Genomic DNA, 16781 nt, shown 5'->3' with positions numbered 1-16781 from the left:
ACATAATGAAATTCTCATTCTGTTTGATTTCAGGCGTTTATTTCTTGATAGGCAAGATAAAAATAAAAAAGCACACACAGGGGCGAGACATCCAGCGCAAGCACGGTTTAGATTGACTCATCCACTTTCTTAATAATTCAGACTCGGCTCTAAAATGCACAAGTCGTGCACTGTACATCTTAGCAGGTCTCCAGGTGGCACGGCGGGCAAATGCTCTGCATCAGGAGGGCACCGTGTGGTCCAGGCCTCCTCGGAGACTCGTCTGAAAGGCCGGTGAATACGAAGATACTCTGACTGGGGCTCTCCCAGGACGCAGAGAGCCCGCTGCACTTAAGGCAACAGCATTGGCTTTTAAATATGGCTTGTGATGTGGTCTGCATAGTTCAGAGTAAACAAGGACCATTCACAGTTCCTTCAGCTGTCAAGTATGTAGTAAGAATATATAAAGCATTTTCAGATATTATAGAATACATAGCATTTTCAAGTTTCTTAAAGGAATAGTTTGGGGGAAAATGTGCATTTGCTTTCTTGTCAAGAGTTAGTCTGCGGGAGAAGATCGATAACACCCAAAAATGAGTCCACAAATATGAAGCTACAGCCAGCTGCTAAGCTAAGTTAGCTTAGCATTAAGATGGAAGCAGGGGGAAATGAAGGAAAAATGCATTATTTAATTAATATTATGAATCCATATATTATATATTATATTTGGTCACGGGTTAGGATCAGTTTTTAACATGTTTGCCAACTACACAGCTAAAGATAGAGAGTGATATCATCTCACAGCTAACAGAAAATAAATAAATAAAAACCATCTCAAGGCTAGCTAGTGAGATAGTCACAGCTAGCTTTAGCTAAAGCTAAAACTAAATTTACTCATTGTTTTCACCCTGGATGTTATTTGCAAATAAAGAAAAATCTATTTCAATTAACATATTTTTTAATCATAAGTAAATTAGCTAATTCCAGTCCTGGAGCAAGATGAACTCTTGCTAACGATGCTTAGCAGGCTAGCAGTAACTGCCATCTCAGCTCTTGATTCTATTGGACAAGTATGGTGCAATTAGATGTGCTTATTGAGCTACAGCAAAACATTTGCATTTTTAAATAGATATAGACCATTTCAGTTATAAACCTAAACATTACAAATGACTCCCATGATCTATAGGTTTAATGGCACTGATTTCCTAAAAACTGTGCACCTTTTTATCTGGTGCACAGTTATTGCCGTTTTTACACTTTTCTTTTTAAACGGATTAAACAAAGCAATGTAGAAGTTTATAGATATAATGTGTTGCATGAGCTTTACGCAGATTGTGTTATCTTTCATCAGGATCAGACGAGCAGTTTCCCCATTTCCGGCCTTTATGCTAAGCTAAGCTAACCGGCTGCTGGCTCTAAAGTTAGTGTAATATTTAGCATACAAACATGAGCTTGGTGTCAATCTTCTCATCAAACTCTTGGCAAGAAAGCAAATATGTGTCATTCCCAAAACTATTCTCTTAATAGTTACACAAATACATTTTTGATACTATATAATATGTAACATAATTTTCAACTTTCTTAAATATTCTGGAGTTAACAGAGAAATGTTTTCCAGTTTTAACATCCTGCCCTCATTCATTATTCCTGTGACGGCTGAGTATTCAAATGCAGGCTAAAGGTCGCAGTTTCCTGGGTTGAATTTAACATTCAAGGAAGGAATAAATAAATGCTGACATTTGGAGAAGATAAAATACTAACATTCAGAGCCTTTTTCAGGCTACTCCCTATGGATCTTTATAAGTCCCACATAATGATGACTTTCAGTCCCAGTTGGTCTCCTCCAGTGTCCAGACTGTCACACATAATATCAGCACAGGAACAGGGTAGCATTAAAAAGTAATATCAGGGGGTGGAACTGGAAAAGTTCACTCAGAGTTTTTGTAGTTGGTGAACAGGTTGTAGAGGACTCTGAGGGTGGATTTTAGGTTCAGGTTGACGACATCTGGAAAACAAAATGGACACAGCAGAGATCTGTAGTGTGCAGTGCTGCAGGAAGAAAGAATTAGACCTTTGACATGCACAAAAACTAATCTTATACGATAAAAAATTGGATCCTTGGACACTGAAGCACAAAATAAATGAGCTGTGCCACCATAAAAGCATGTTCACAATGCGAACGAGCTTGTTCTGTGATTGCTGTTGGACTACTTTCCTTAAAAGGTTATTTGACATTTTGAAAACGAATTGGAGCTTAAAATAGCTCATCATAGATCATTTGATGTACTACTTCTTACCAGGAGAGCACAAAAACACTTTCTGTTCTCTTCATCAGTAACATGATGTACTACATCAGTGCCTATTTGTTTGTTGTACTTTATCATCACAACGAGGTCTTTGTTAAGTGATTCAAGCCAGACATCATTTTGTTACAGCGGTGTCATATTGCATGACCATTTAAACTAGGACGCCTTTAGCTCCTTATCGTCTGCATATCCCTGTTAGCTCGGGTGACACTGTTGATATCATAAATTGAGTTTATAATGAACCTGCAGATGTGCACAAACCTCAGCAAACTGAATACTAATCAGAACACATAACTGTCGGAGCAGCGCAGTTGGAAGATAATATTAGTATGAAAATGATAGTTATAATGTCCAATTACTGCAAAGAAAATATTTTTTTGCTGGGAAGAAATATTTCCTTTTTGGCTTCGTCCAAAAAATGTTTGAATAAGGGAAAAGCATTTGCATTAATACAGTGTGGAGGAAAACAATATTTACACATTTTGAAAGTTAGATAGATTCAAATAGTTATAATCAAATTCACAACTGAGCAGTATAATATATCTTCAAGGACTGTGCATAGTGCACTTATAATACAACAGATGAAAATAAAATCAACATTTAAAGAGCAATTAATGCCAAAGAAAATAAGAGCGCAATAGCATCAATATGTACAGAGCATTACTTAGTAGAACATAAGTAAGTGGATGAAAACTGGAATGTGGGACATGAAATATGGACAAATATGGGACGGGAATGTGGAGCAAAACGTGAATATTTAAAGTAGCTCTGAGAATTATATAATTACATTCAAGAGAAGTGTACTTTATAATTAAACACGTGTTCTTAAATATATTGAGCTGACATGACTGTACTGACTGTAAACAGTTTAATTTAAAGTCACACAGCAAAACAACGAACGCATTATTCTTTCAATATCACATTCTGTGGATTAAAATGAGTAAGAGTACGTGATATCAATTTGAAGGCTTCAGTGGAGTCAAATGCTGATTACAGTTAAAGTACGCTATCAGTCAACTGTATTAGATATCTGAAAGCTATTCCTGTAATAGCGTTTCTAACTCTACAGGGGGTTTGTAGAGCAAAATGGGTTAATGAAATGTGTCTGTGAAAAACAGGGGAAATACTTACTTATTAACTAATAGTCAACGTAATAACTACGTGAAGCCAGTAAGTCATAGTTTGATTCTTTAAGTATAAGCTCTCTTTAAAAAGAACAGGACGGTTCATTCAAACGTGTAGCTCAGGGCAGAACAAGCTCAGCACCATCCATCCAGTATTAAAGTTTAAGGGTGAGACAAAGTCTCCATCTACTGGACAACCGTTAATATTACTGCTACTGTAAGACACCAACCATTAAACACCCTTTTCAAATGGCCCCCAATGTCTATAAAATACCTTCTGGTCTGGCTTTGGGTTTCTTCAGGCCTCCATCCTGCATCAGCTCAAAGGCAAACGCCACATTGTGGACCTGAGGGGACACAATGTACTGATCAGTTGCTAAAAATCTTCCCATTTAACCGACAAATGTCACTATTTGAGGGCGTGATCACCTTCTGTTCGAAGTTCTCAGGGGTGAGGAAGAAGTTGTACAGAGGGACAAAGTAGTCCTCTAGCAGCCCCATCAGCAATATCAGGTACACGCCATCAGCAAACTGGACACACACAGACGTAAATATATACATATGCAGTATATACGTACATGCAGACTGCATAACAATTCACAGCACGTACAATATTAAAACGCATAAGCAAATCGGATTGGATTATATGTATTTGAAAAATAAAATTGTGCATGCAAATAGAGGGATGATGAGAGGATGGAAATATGTTGCATAACGCAAACTTATGATCATTTTAATAACTGACTGGATAAACGATCAAATCTCTTACCTGAGATTCCAGCTCAGTAACTTCCAGGTTCAGCTTGTTCAGGTGTTTGTTCACGAAGGTGATGAGAGACTGGTAACAGGATCAGTTAACTATTAATTGTTTTACAGCATAATCATATTATTATCATTATGCTATCTATTATGTATATTATTGTTATATTATCACGCAAATGAAAGGTCTTGAATACCGTTTTCACCACGTTGAGCTTGTCTGGTGCGTGATCCAACAAAGTGTCAAACGCGTCCCTCTCTTTGTAAAAAAGAAAAGAAAATCAAAAGTAAGGAACACTTAAAGGAACAGTTTGACAATTTGGAAAATGTTGAGATAAGAAGATCAATAACCCTCTCATATCTATCCTGTAAATATACGTCTACAGCTAGCAGATGGTTCGCTTAGCTTAGCATAATGAGTGGGAACAGGGGGGAACAGCTAGCCTGGCAAGTTGTCATTTTACAGATGTTATTCAGCTGGGGTTGCGAGGCAGTAGACAGGAAGTCACTGCACCCGGCCAAGAAATAGTCCCCCGATTGTTGCTTTTACACTTTAGTTTTTCTATGAATTAAACAAAAAAGATTCAACATGTTTATTAGTGAGCTTCAGAGGTGTGAGAAGACATATGTTGTGACCTTTAGACGGAGCTAGACTAGCTGTAACATCATATTTAACAAACAGATATTAGAGTGACTGATCTACTCATCTGATGTTCAGCAAGGAAGCGAACAACCCAGTTCCCAAAATGCTGAACTATTCTTTAAAGCAGATTAATAAAGACATAATATAATCCATAATACTGTTAGATAAAATGTGACTGGGACTCACCAAACCTTCCCATCATCATTCTGAAAAACAAAAAAATTTGAGAAAACTATTCAATAATACTACAATGAACATTATTAATACTTTACATTAGAGCATGAATATAAAAGGAGGACGGTTGTGGAGACTCTTACTCTGTGGTGCTCGTCAGCTCCTTGGTCACAAGAGCAGTCTGCAGGATTCCCTCTCGTTTCTGCTCAAACAAAATCAAAATGCTTGTGAGAGAATAACTACAACTGATGCATCTTATTAAAATGACACGTACGGACAAGACAAAGACAAATACTGATAGATGAGTGAAACATGTTCTTGGGTTTTTTAAGGTTACATTTAGGTAGTTTCTAAGATGACATTATTTTATTAGAAATGTTATTTGTGATTTTATCAACACATTTATGTTAAATTTAGATTTTGAGGTATATTTTGCGTCGTCTGTCTTGTGTTGTTTGTCACATTTCTCACTGCCAGACATTCTCAATCTCAGTGAGGGTTAAATGAAAGTTAAAATAAATTAATAAAAATAACTACACCTCCGTATCTATCCCTGCATCACTGCACATAATGATAAGGCTGAGGAGCCACTTTACCTTGACGACCACCACCTTCACAGAGACATGCTCCGGCAGCCTGATGGGCACCTGGAAGTGCATCGCGAGAGCCACCAGCAGATAGACAATAGCCACCAGGTTCTTTGAATGGATCGCTGTGAGAGTAAATCATGAGAGAGGACAGTCAGCTGTTTGCTCACTGCAAGCTAACAAAACGATGCAAGCAATTTTCTTAAGATTAAAAGGTCCGTGATTTTGAGACAAAACTAAAAATGAAAAAGCTGCAAGCTCCTCAAAACTCAGTACTAGATTAAATACTTTCCATTTGTTATGCAAGTAAAAGATTATGTGTTAAAGAGGCATTTCGCCAATGTTGCACATGAAGTTCAGTTTGCTTGTCAGAAGGATAAAACCTGTAAAACTGTGGCTGTGGAGCTCTCCAATGTGTGCCAAAATAACCCCAATGATTTCATAGAGATGTCATCGGGGTTATCTTGGCATTTCAACTGAAACCCTGCATTACAAAATAGATGTGTAGAGTTTGACAGATGCGTGAATTTAGAAAGATGCAATTGAGTTGCATTATGGGAAAAGTAGGCAGCATTTTTTTAAGCGTGACCCATATCAAGATATATCTGTGGCTTCAATTTTAACCATTCTTTTTTAATCTGTCTCTTGTGAGTTCCCCAAATGTTATGGAAGTGAAAAACGTAATCGCTGGAGTACCAGTTCAAGCAGCGAAGCGCTGAAGACGATGTAAAACTCACAGTCCACACTCCACTCAATAGTCCAGCCGTGAGGCCGCAGCAGTTCGTTGACGGCCTCCAAAACCGTCTGAAGCTTCTGCTTTTGGCCGATCTCGGACTGGGTCACCTCGGCCACGTTCAGCTTCCTGCCGGACAACTTTTCTGTCAACAACAGGGGAGATGAGATATCAGCTCAAACACACAGGGAAAGACTTTCCATACACAGATGAAAATCATGAAGAATTGTTTCCATCCAGCGGTAGTATTGTGTTGTGCTGAACAGGTAAACTTTAGCAAGCATGCAATGTTTGAATAAAAATGAGAGGAACTCGTAAACAGATTAAAAAAGGAAAGAAATCCAGGTGAAAAGAGGCTTTCATTTACATAAAAGAAAGGTTACAGATGTGCTTCAAACCAAAAATACAAACTAATTCATGCCTGTATTAGTTTAGTTTGGATTTAGTTCGTTTGAAAACAAGGACACGATGATCTTGAAAATGTACAAATGCGGCGGCTGCAGACAACAAAGATTCTCTACTCTAAGCAACAGTAAGACGGAGGATTTAGGAAGCTTATCTCAAGCGTGCATGTTCAAATATATATCTATATATATATATATATATATATAGATATATATATATATATATATATATATATATATATATATATATATATATATATATATATATATATATATATATAGATAGATAGATAGATAGATAGATAGATAGATATAAATACACTGATAAAGAAAGGAAATCTAAAACAGGCACTGATGCAATAAAAGACTGAGAGAACAGAAGGTTCAACCGTGATACTAAAAACTAAAAATGGCTTTAACAGAAATAAGGCAAATCACACATCACTGAACAACATGTTTCCTGCTGTGTTTTAGTTGTTGTTCTAACACTTCTGCAACTAAATGTCAGTCCTGTGTTGTACTACCTGGCTTTTGTAATTGAACATGCTAGTTCTTGATGTTTTATTTTCACACAGCGGATGAGACATTTTGCCAGGCTGCAATAATGAGGTGGTGTGACATATAACCACTATAAACAATATCAATAACTGCAAATTGTATCACAAAGATAATGTGTTTATTACTGTTGCTGTTGCAATGACATCACATTATATTAATTTGCTTGGAGGGCTTTTCGTTTTAATGTTTAGTTTGAATTTGGCGAGGTGGGGAGGACTTAATGTTTAGTAGTTGTTAACATTCAGTGTCTGCTTGTAGGTGGAATCTAAAAATGTTGTCAGCCTGCTGTAACAAATGACAGACACAAGGGGGAAGCCCCCAACAGACCAAAGACACTGAATACACATTTATCACAGAGGAAACTGGAGCGTGCCAATATCAGCATGTTATTAAATGAGGTGGGTAATGTGCTGCGAAAAAAAAAGAAAGGTTGTGAGTGCATTTTGTATTAGTATTAGTATTGCCAACTGCACAGCTGATACACAGAAACATAAATTAATAAAATCATGCAAAATAAAGTATTGAATATCTGCTCACTGTCAGCACTGAGTGTACTGAAAATGGTAAGTTTTGGTCATTGACCTTTGTCAAACATTAAACTCATAATATGAAACAAAGATATCTTTATATCAAAGCCACAAGCTGTGAATAAAAATTTATAAATTGCTGTTAATTGACTCTTTTTTTCCAGTTGGATGGTGCAGTATGTTGCTCTAATATAAATTTAGTCGTTTCACATTTAATATTCACTAAACTTAGTGCTGACAGAGTGCAGGAATTATATACTCTCTACTACAACTAATACTGCTGCTTTTCATATTGGTAGTTGCAAGCTGAAGGCCACAAGAAGCAATGTGGATAATTACGCTGTGAGAGTTGTGTTGCCAAAGAAGCCAATTTCTCACCAAATAACTTCTGGAGCACCTGTCCATCATAACAGTCCTCCTCCAGGTCTTTGACTATGATCCTATCTTCCTCCAACTCACTGTTGATCCAGTCAATCAGGACCTGGACACAAATCACAACAAAATAAAAAAAAACTACAGCCAAACGTCTTCTCTGTACTGTTTCTTCATATATTGTACTGCTCTGATTGTGCTGAAGAGGTGAGATGCTTCAGCACTACATCTGATCCTAGACTACCTTCAGCAGATCTTTAAATTTAAGATTTTCCCGCGACGTTGGGTCCAACATGATCCTCTCAGCGTTTTCCTCTGGTGAAGAGAAATTAAGACGCTCAATTTAGTTTCTGGTGACACTCAAAAATCCCCTTTCATTTCCTAAACACTTACCTCCCACTTTGGATGCAGACACATTTTTTTGTCTCGCATAAATACAGAACTACAGCCACAAACACAAACACACACACACACACACACACACACACACAATGTTCTTATCGCCATGTCAACAGTGACTCTCATAGTGAGTACAAAGGCGTCTCCCCTTGCAACCACTTTCATTTCCTGCTCCTCCACTGTCATAGTCTCCATTAGTCAACATGTGTCAACATATTCATATTATCCTCAGTGACCTCTGACAGTGATATGAAATGCAACTGCAGTATCAACAACACTGTAAAAAGTAACACATTTTACACATTTTAAGCATAAAAGATAAAATTCTAAATATGATGTTCTTCACATGTGCATGATGTGTGTGTGTGTGTGTGTGTGTGTGTGTGTGTGTGTGTGTGTGTGTGTGTGTGTGTGTGTTTGTACCCAGCAGCGTGTCCTCTGGATGGATGTCTGTCCCTGTGGGGAGCATGGGAGCGTTGATGGCATTCTTCCCCTCCTCATGGAGATCACTCACTGGTAAGACAACAATACACACACACAAAAAAGCATGAAGAAGACCAGGCAAGACAAATTCAATCAAACAAATCAACAGGAAAAAAAAAGACTTGATTGTTAGTTCTGCTTATAAGTAACTGGAAGGAAACAAATTGTGTCTGAAAAGAGCATTTATTGTATTTGCATCCTCTGAGTACAGCAAGAAAGATAGGCAGGCAGAGACTGTGGGACAGAGATAAAAGCAGAAGACGACAAAGAGAAAGTTTGTCACAGTCACTGGTGACAGTATTACTGCACAATCACCACAAATTCCCCTTGTGGAGAGAGCGTGGTATCGATTTGATGACAATTTGTGGCACCTGCTTCTCCTCTGCAGACACTTCATCAGTCACTCCACCACCACGTTTCTCTATTCAGTGTGAACAAAATGGCATTTATAAAGGTTTCTCTACATCTGTAGACACTTTAAGCAGACGCTTAGAGGGGAACTCCACCGATTTTCCACGTTCATGTGTTGCTGTTGCTGTTGCATAAAGTGTTTTTGGGCTCCAGAGGGAGCTCTGTGAAGTCTGATAAATGTCCTCAAGAAGAAGTTAGAAAGAAGTGAGCTTATCAGACCTCTTTAGCCCGCTCCTCATCTCTGCTTGAGGCTATAGCAGCTTTAGATTAGATTTACATTAGGCGCTATAGCATAACACACATGAATTACCAATCAAACTGCTAGGGGTCGACTTGCATTGTGGGTAATGTAGGCAGCATGTATGAAAGGATGAAGAATGCGTGGAAATAAAAAAAGATGATATTTCTGGTTCTGCTGCATTCATGTTTCCTTTTTTTTTTTTTTAAATGTCCATCATGAGTCAGACAATGTTATATATGTGCAACACTAAGTCGGAGTGGTTCTCTTTTAAGACATATTTTTAACACTGACTTCTCATGAAAATGTTTAAAAAGTACATATTCTGTTTCACTGTATCAATCCTTGTTTTATTATAATAAGTGCCTCTTTAACACACATATAAGTCATGAGTATTTGCTTTTATGTAAAGCACTATGTCTTTCATTGTATGCATGACTAACTCATACTTCGTACTCCAACCCGGGTAAGACAGTTGGCAGATAGAATAATTAAACTCCCAATCCTTCATTATAAAGTAAATGCATATTATAATTTATATTCCACCCGTTCACTCCTCGTAATGTACCATATTGTGCCGATAGGGAATTCTGCAAGAAGTGCACTGTCAAGCTGTGAGCTGCAGCGTGAGCCGTCACACGTCTGTCACTTCCGACATGTCCCCCCCCACTCATTCTTTTCCATCACAGATTACATTAAAGAGCAGCGTTGTCTATCGATTCAAAAAGAAAGGAATCTAAGCATGAATCTTGGCTCTATTTTCCTGGTGTAAACATACAACATACGCAAGATATGATTAGAATGAGAATTTAGCATAAAATTGGGAAAGTTTAAGTGGATTTAAGGTGACCAAACACATAAAGTAACTAACACTTTAGCACACTTTGAGTCAGGCATAACATCAATTTCCACTGAGATGCTTTTACTTCTGACTGGAGAGACACTGCAGGGATTCAAAACCTTTCTTCCCCTAATGGACACACTGCTTTTATTACCCCGCATTTCAATTTGTACGACCTGCAACAGGCTGAACTACAATCAATGGCCTCAAATCTGTCATTTCATTGATTTTGCTATTTATAAAAACCTGCGAGGAGAACCAATGGCTGCACTTTGAGCTCTTTCTCAAATTAAAAGTATGTAAAATAGATGTTTCTAATTGATAATATAATAACAGAAAGTCTGGAGCTGTGTGTTTATGACACAATCTGGATAAAATCTGAACTTCAAAGCATGTACAGAGACATAATTACCCCGGAAGGAGGGGCCCCCACAGATTTCCTATCAGATTCAGCCTTTTCACAAAGGGCAGAATATCAACTATCTCTCTACAGATCAGCAATTTGCTTTGTAATTACAGAGCAAACTGACTGCATTTCATCATAATTGTGCTGCTTTTTCCCTCCGAGTCCATCCGAATGCATTACTGCTGCCGGCGCTTCACACAGTCAAGTAAAACGAGGGTGAAAATGGTCAAATCACACAACATAATTAATTTACTACGACAGATTTTTCTGCAGAGTGATTTATGGATGTAAAAATACTTTCACCCGCTGGTCCAGAAATATAACAGCAACCCTCACACAGACACACACAGCCGATTCTGTAATTTTAAGTGGTGACTACTTACAACTTGATTATCTCTCACAACAATGGAAACAACACATTGCTGGACGTTAACCTGCAGTTGCACTAAGGTAACATCAGGTCCTGCTTCCCCATTTCCACTTCCAAGATCCTCAAAAGCCCAAAATCAAAACCAAATTTACCTTGTTTCTTCCTCTTGGTCCCACACAGCAGCCCCGCCATGTCCACACTATAAGCCGCCGGGTTTCCTACGATGGCAGCGAGCTTTGGTCGAATATGCCGGAGTGTATGTATATACGTGTGTGCGTTTGTGTGTGTGTGTGTGTGTGTGTGTGTGTGTGTGAATCGTAGTCGGTGGGACTGAGCAGTGGCATGGGCGTCATCACGTGTTTATTTCTGTCACAACCCTCCACCCCACGTCTGCGGTCCAGTTACAGGAGACTCTGTGTGTGTGTGTGTGTGTGTGTGTGTGTGTGTGTGTGTGTGTGTGTGTGTGTGTGTGTGTGTGTGTGGGACAGGAAGGTCCACGCTGGACATAAACGCACAAAATCAACTCAACACCGGTCACCTCTGGGCTGTTTAGCAGGGGACACAGGACAAACTTCACTGACCTGTGACAGGTATCCTTTCATTTCAATCTCAATATAAATGCATGCGGCGTGGTGTAAAAAGAACACCTGTTCAGGTTGTTGTTGTTCTAACTGACTGTTTAAATTGTAGTCTAGTAATTTAACAGCAACACAAGAGAGTGGGGTTGTTTCCGAGGATGTTTCTGAGCACGTGTATGGAGCCTTTGATATGTTTTGCTGCAGCGGATAATCAATCAGGCAGCGGCTGTATTCCTGTTAACAGAATTACTCTAATTCAATACAAATCAAAGGCTACAGTCAAGCACATTTGTCTAATGCCGGCTTCATTGCACAAATTAATGCCAGTGGTTTTTACAAACCGTTATGGGAAAGGACGCAAGAGAACAGCGACAGCATCTTGTCAGATGTGTTTTTGCTTCAGAGATAAAAAAATGTTGTCAGCGTAATCAGAATGCATCATAAACAACAGCGTAAAGCAGATTGAAATCGACCTCGTCTGTTTGGTTCCACTGCTCCCGAGGGAGGGAAGGGGGGGTTCACCGTGGCACAGGGGGGAGATATAAATAAGGCAGCAGTATGGAGAAGACAGGCCGGACCTTAAATATAGCCCCGGTTATTTACACCAACACAGGCACCCGTGAGTAACAGCAGACAGGAGATGACAGAGTCACTCAGTTTGTTCCACAGGTCGCCTTCAACAGACATATTCACTATTTCTGCCTGATATTTACTTATTAGTATTTGTTATGTACTTTTCTCCTTATTGTATTTCTACTGGTTTTCTGCTATTCTTTTGTCAAATGTTGTATTATTAGATACAGATATTGATGTTTGAGGCTTTAGTTAGTTTAGTTTTTAACATTAAATTTAGGTTTTAAGAATTGTGACCAAAATACTTACTGAGTGGGACTTCAGGGTTGAAAAATAAACATGTCAGGGTTCTCTGATGAAGAAACTGTAAAATGAATGTCAAATGTAGCATTTCTGTACCGAACTTCCTTGTTACGATATCGGCCGATATACGGCAGTAGGCCATAAGCTAATATCAGCAATCACTATATCAGCTCTAATATTGTATAATTATTTTATTTGACATTTTAGTTGAATAACAGCTTGAAACAGCAAATAACTTCTTTCGTTTTTTGTAATAACTTTACTCTTCTAAATTTTAAATATCAGTGAATCTCCTGTAAAATGGCTGCTAACATAATGATGAAATTTACCTTCAATTTGGATGTTTTCATTATTTGTAATGTATTTGCCTGAAGATGCTAAATTCTTCCCAACAGTATAAACAACAGTAAAAACATATATTCTAATATATTTATAATAATGTTGGTTTAATTTGTACCATTTTTGGATGTTTATTACATTAATAAATGCATGATGTACTCAATCCTTCATCTCTTTTTGATAGTTATGTAAAAGTAGCAACAATAAAATGAGTATATGAATTGAGTAAAACAATAAACAGATGACTTACTATTATCAGCATCCATCCTGTATATCTTAGTTCTACTTTGTATTGTCACAGAGTAAATACTCTTCACCCTGAGATAATACAGCGAGGATGTGACCTGACGTTCATCATCCCCGTCCTTATAAAGTAAAAACATGTCGTTGTTTTTTTTGTCTTCACTAAACTATCACAGTTGCAGCGCTGCCTGTTGCTGACAAAGGGAGTTGAGCCTTGTCAGAGAAATGCAGACTTCCTTTCAGTTTATCAGGATAGACAAAGAGACATGAACATGCAGACATCTGGGCTGCGTAAAAAAAAAAAGAAAAGAAAAAAAGTTCCTTTATGTCGTATTGTATAGCCTGAAGCAACACTTTCCATCCCATCACATACAACAAGAAGAGGAGGGTTGAAGTCAGTGCTGAACTAAACCGTGCACATGTGGTTGCTAAGAAGTGTAAACACGGTAACAGAAATGAGTCCCTTTCTTGAAGGCACACTCCCATTACACTAATAATAATTATTCACCAAACGTGAAGCAACTTTTCCAGTGGCGACTGGTCTCTCTTGGGTGTTCCTCTTGACGAATATAAAGCACCACACCCAAAATTAACAGAAACCACGACAACAGCAGCAGCAGCATTTGAGGCCACAAGCTGTGCTCCATTACCAAAGACTAAACCTCGCATGCTTTTCTCCCGTTAGACTGATTTCTAATTCCAACATCACCGAGATCAACTACACCTTTAAAATAACTTGTTTGACAGCTGGGCTTTAATCCACTTTGACCACACAGGGGCACTGCATCCTCACAAGCTGCACTCCAACACAACAGAGGCTATGTGCTTTCCCTCTGTCCTCACTGCAGACTGTATCACCTTCAGCACTGACTTATGTTGGCAAAACGAAGGGCTGGGGACCACCGAGGGGTTTTTTGAAGATAAGCAGGAGGTTGAAAAATAAAAGGAACAGTTATAGGTTGTTGTTGTATCATTCATTACATATTAGCACAAAGGGAAAATGCTTAAGGCTTCTCCGATCACAAGTTTCCCTTTCTCCACTTTTACATCTCCTAACCCGACACTAAAGTCCGCCCCAGAGTTACTATGAGAGGTGTCCTGACAAACCTGTGACTCCTTACACAACATAAATAAACACCCACATTTGGGCAAAAAATAAAGATATGTGGAGGATTCTTTATATTATATTTATATATATATATATATATATATATATATATATATATATATATATATATATATAATTTTGGGGAAATTGTGCTCCCCAGAGCCAGATGAGAAGGTTTAATATCTGTGCGTTAAAGGTCCATGATGAGGTTAGCCTATCTTAGCTCAAAGACTAGATGCAGATAGAAACTGCTAGCCTAGCTTTAACAAGTCATTCCTATATTAATACTGACATATGAATATATACAATTTCAAGACCAATATATGAATGTTGAATTTGGGCTGTAACTAACGATTATTTGGATTATCATTATACTCAAATCATTCTTAGGAATGCTGGTCTATGTTAATTGTACCAAGTTATCTTAACCAAGAGCAAATCTATACAACTGGTTTCAGTGAAGCTGTAAGCACAGGCTTCAGCAGGAAGACAATTATTGTCATTTCCTCATTAAACCAGGGATACAACAACCCCCAGTTATCATCTGATTAACTCACTGAGCCGAGCCGTCTGCGCTTTTCTCTGTTGAACTCCTGAAGCTGCTTTAAGGTTAGAAAACACACCATATTCCACTCTGGCATGACAGTATTATTACATATATATATATATATATATATATATATATATATATATATATATATATATATATATATATATATATATATATATATATATATGTTAGGGCTGAATATAGTCTAGAAACAGAAAGGGTATGTGGCCCAGAGACGAAGGTGCCAAACTGCTTTTTTAATGCCCGACCACGGGTCTAAAATGCAAAAATGTTTAATTTACAATTATATGAAAACATAAAGCGACAAATCCACATTCAAAGAAGCTGGAACCAGAGTTTTTGGCATTCTTTCTTAACAAATGGACTGACGTCAATCAGAATGTTTCAGATTTGATACATGTCCTGTATCTATTCATCCTCACATATTCTTGTTTTGACAATGTTTGACTGCAAAAACGATCATCCTGCCAAACTTCAGAGGCCAAACTATTTGTACAGTTTGATTTAAGAGAATTCAAACTGTTAAATCTACACTTTCAAACGAGTGGAAACCTCTTGTTTTTGTTTTTTGTTTTTTAGATGAGATGTATGGAATCTAATGAGGCTCCTAAGGCCCCTAAACAATTAATACTGTATGTCTACGTCCTCCTGCTGGTGGACCTCCTTTAATGGAGATTACAAACACATGGCTGTGAGCACACACACACACACACAGTGAAGACAGACAGACACAAACACACAAACACACACACACACACACACACACACACACACACACAGACAAACACAGACAGACACACTGAGGCGTTAAACCTTGCAGCTGTCTGTTTTACCACAGTGTCTGGCCTTTAGGAGGGCAGAAAATAGTTTGGCCAACACCTGGTAAAAGTAGGACAATAAGTTTGAGAGTGTTTATAAAACACAGTGAGAGCAGTCTTCCTCTCACACCTTTATCTTCATAACCTTGCATTCCCCTCACAAGTGCCTATATGATCTATTTATATGCATTGCCTCATGTTAAATGACTGCGGAGTTGCTAAGAGGACTTTGTCTCGCCTCTCCTGTGTTCACTTGAACTATAAAACCAAAAATGTGTTAATGACTGAACCTCTTATTAAATTATAGGACACTCATCGAGAGGATGTAAATGAAACATCGACCAAGATAACCACAGCAGAGAACCGCAGAAGGCTAAATGTGTCCTTGTGTTGTAAATCGTGCGTGCAGTAGATTAAAGTGCCGGTGATGTCCCAGAGGAGAATATTCTAATAGCGCGTCATGTGATTGCAGCACCATGGACAGAAACCCCAACAAGGGAAACAAAAAGAGGCCTTTCATATTAGAATATCATATAAAAAATGACTTACCTTCTTTAGACTTTTTCCTCCGCACCAGGGTTCCTCCTAATTTCCCGAGGAAAGATTCGTCCTTTTTCATTTTCGCGGACTGCGTGGTCGCACTAGTGTTCGCAGACATCTTTCAGTGTGATGCGTTTGGGTGCTCTCTCTCTCTCGCTCTCTCTCTCTCTCTCTCTCTCTCTCTTTTATGTCTGTTAGTAATTGTCAGTCCTCCCTGTGATGCGTTCGAGGCACCGGTGCGCGATCCAAAAGCCACCAGATTCACCGGCAGACAGCAGACTGGAGGAAGCGGCGCCTGTCCGTGCATCAACACAAGACGAATGAATCACATGTGTCCACAGCTTCATCTGCTTCAATGTTTACCGACGGGTCATCCACAGCGCCTCTTAACGGC

General features: G+C 38.4%; 1 protein-coding gene across 3 annotated transcripts; it reads right to left on the bottom strand.

Annotated features, from left to right (window-relative positions):
• Positions 1–17: 17 nt before the first annotated feature.
• Positions 18–16771, bottom strand: parvb (parvin, beta). 3 transcript variants are annotated; one of them, XM_068723596.1, is made up of 13 exons: positions 16397–16771; positions 8989–9078; positions 8411–8481; positions 8173–8275; positions 6310–6450; positions 5582–5697; positions 5129–5187; positions 4998–5017; positions 4366–4427; positions 4179–4247; positions 3839–3940; positions 3684–3756; positions 18–1984 (listed from the first exon to the last, which is right to left on the bottom strand). In XM_068723596.1, exons 1-13 carry the CDS (start codon positions 16503–16505, stop codon positions 1908–1910), a joined length of 1092 nt encoding a protein of 363 aa, XP_068579697.1. In that variant the 5' UTR covers positions 16506–16771; the 3' UTR covers positions 18–1907. The 3 variants fall into 3 exon arrangements, with proteins under 3 accessions (XP_068579697.1, XP_068579699.1, XP_068579698.1); XM_068723598.1 differs by lacking the exon at positions 16397–16771 and adding an exon at positions 13358–13424; XM_068723597.1 differs by lacking the exon at positions 16397–16771 and adding an exon at positions 11467–11644.
• Between the last annotated feature and the right edge of the window lie 10 nt (positions 16772–16781).

Source organism: Cebidichthys violaceus, unplaced genomic scaffold (assembly GCF_023349555.1).
Source record: "Cebidichthys violaceus isolate CVI_PGR_0920_01 unplaced genomic scaffold, fCebVio1.0.p SCAF_3, whole genome shotgun sequence".
In the NCBI taxonomy this organism is placed as follows: domain Eukaryota; kingdom Metazoa; phylum Chordata; class Actinopteri; order Perciformes; family Stichaeidae; genus Cebidichthys; species Cebidichthys violaceus.
Note: the sequence above shows the minus strand (reverse complement) of the source record. Positions and strands in the feature narration are given on the sequence as shown.

Coding starts and splice junctions, on each gene's coding strand:
- parvb (XM_068723596.1), bottom strand. CDS start 16,505: ATGTCTGCGAACACTAGTGCGACCACGCAGTCCGCGAAAATGAAAAAG. Junction 5,698..6,309: donor TATTGAGTGGAGTGTGGACT/GTGAGTTTTACA, acceptor TTACTCTCACAG/CGATCCATTCAAAGAACCTG. Junction 4,248..4,365: donor AGCTCAACGTGGTGAAAACG/GTATTCAAGACC, acceptor TCCTGTTACCAG/TCTCTCATCACCTTCGTGAA.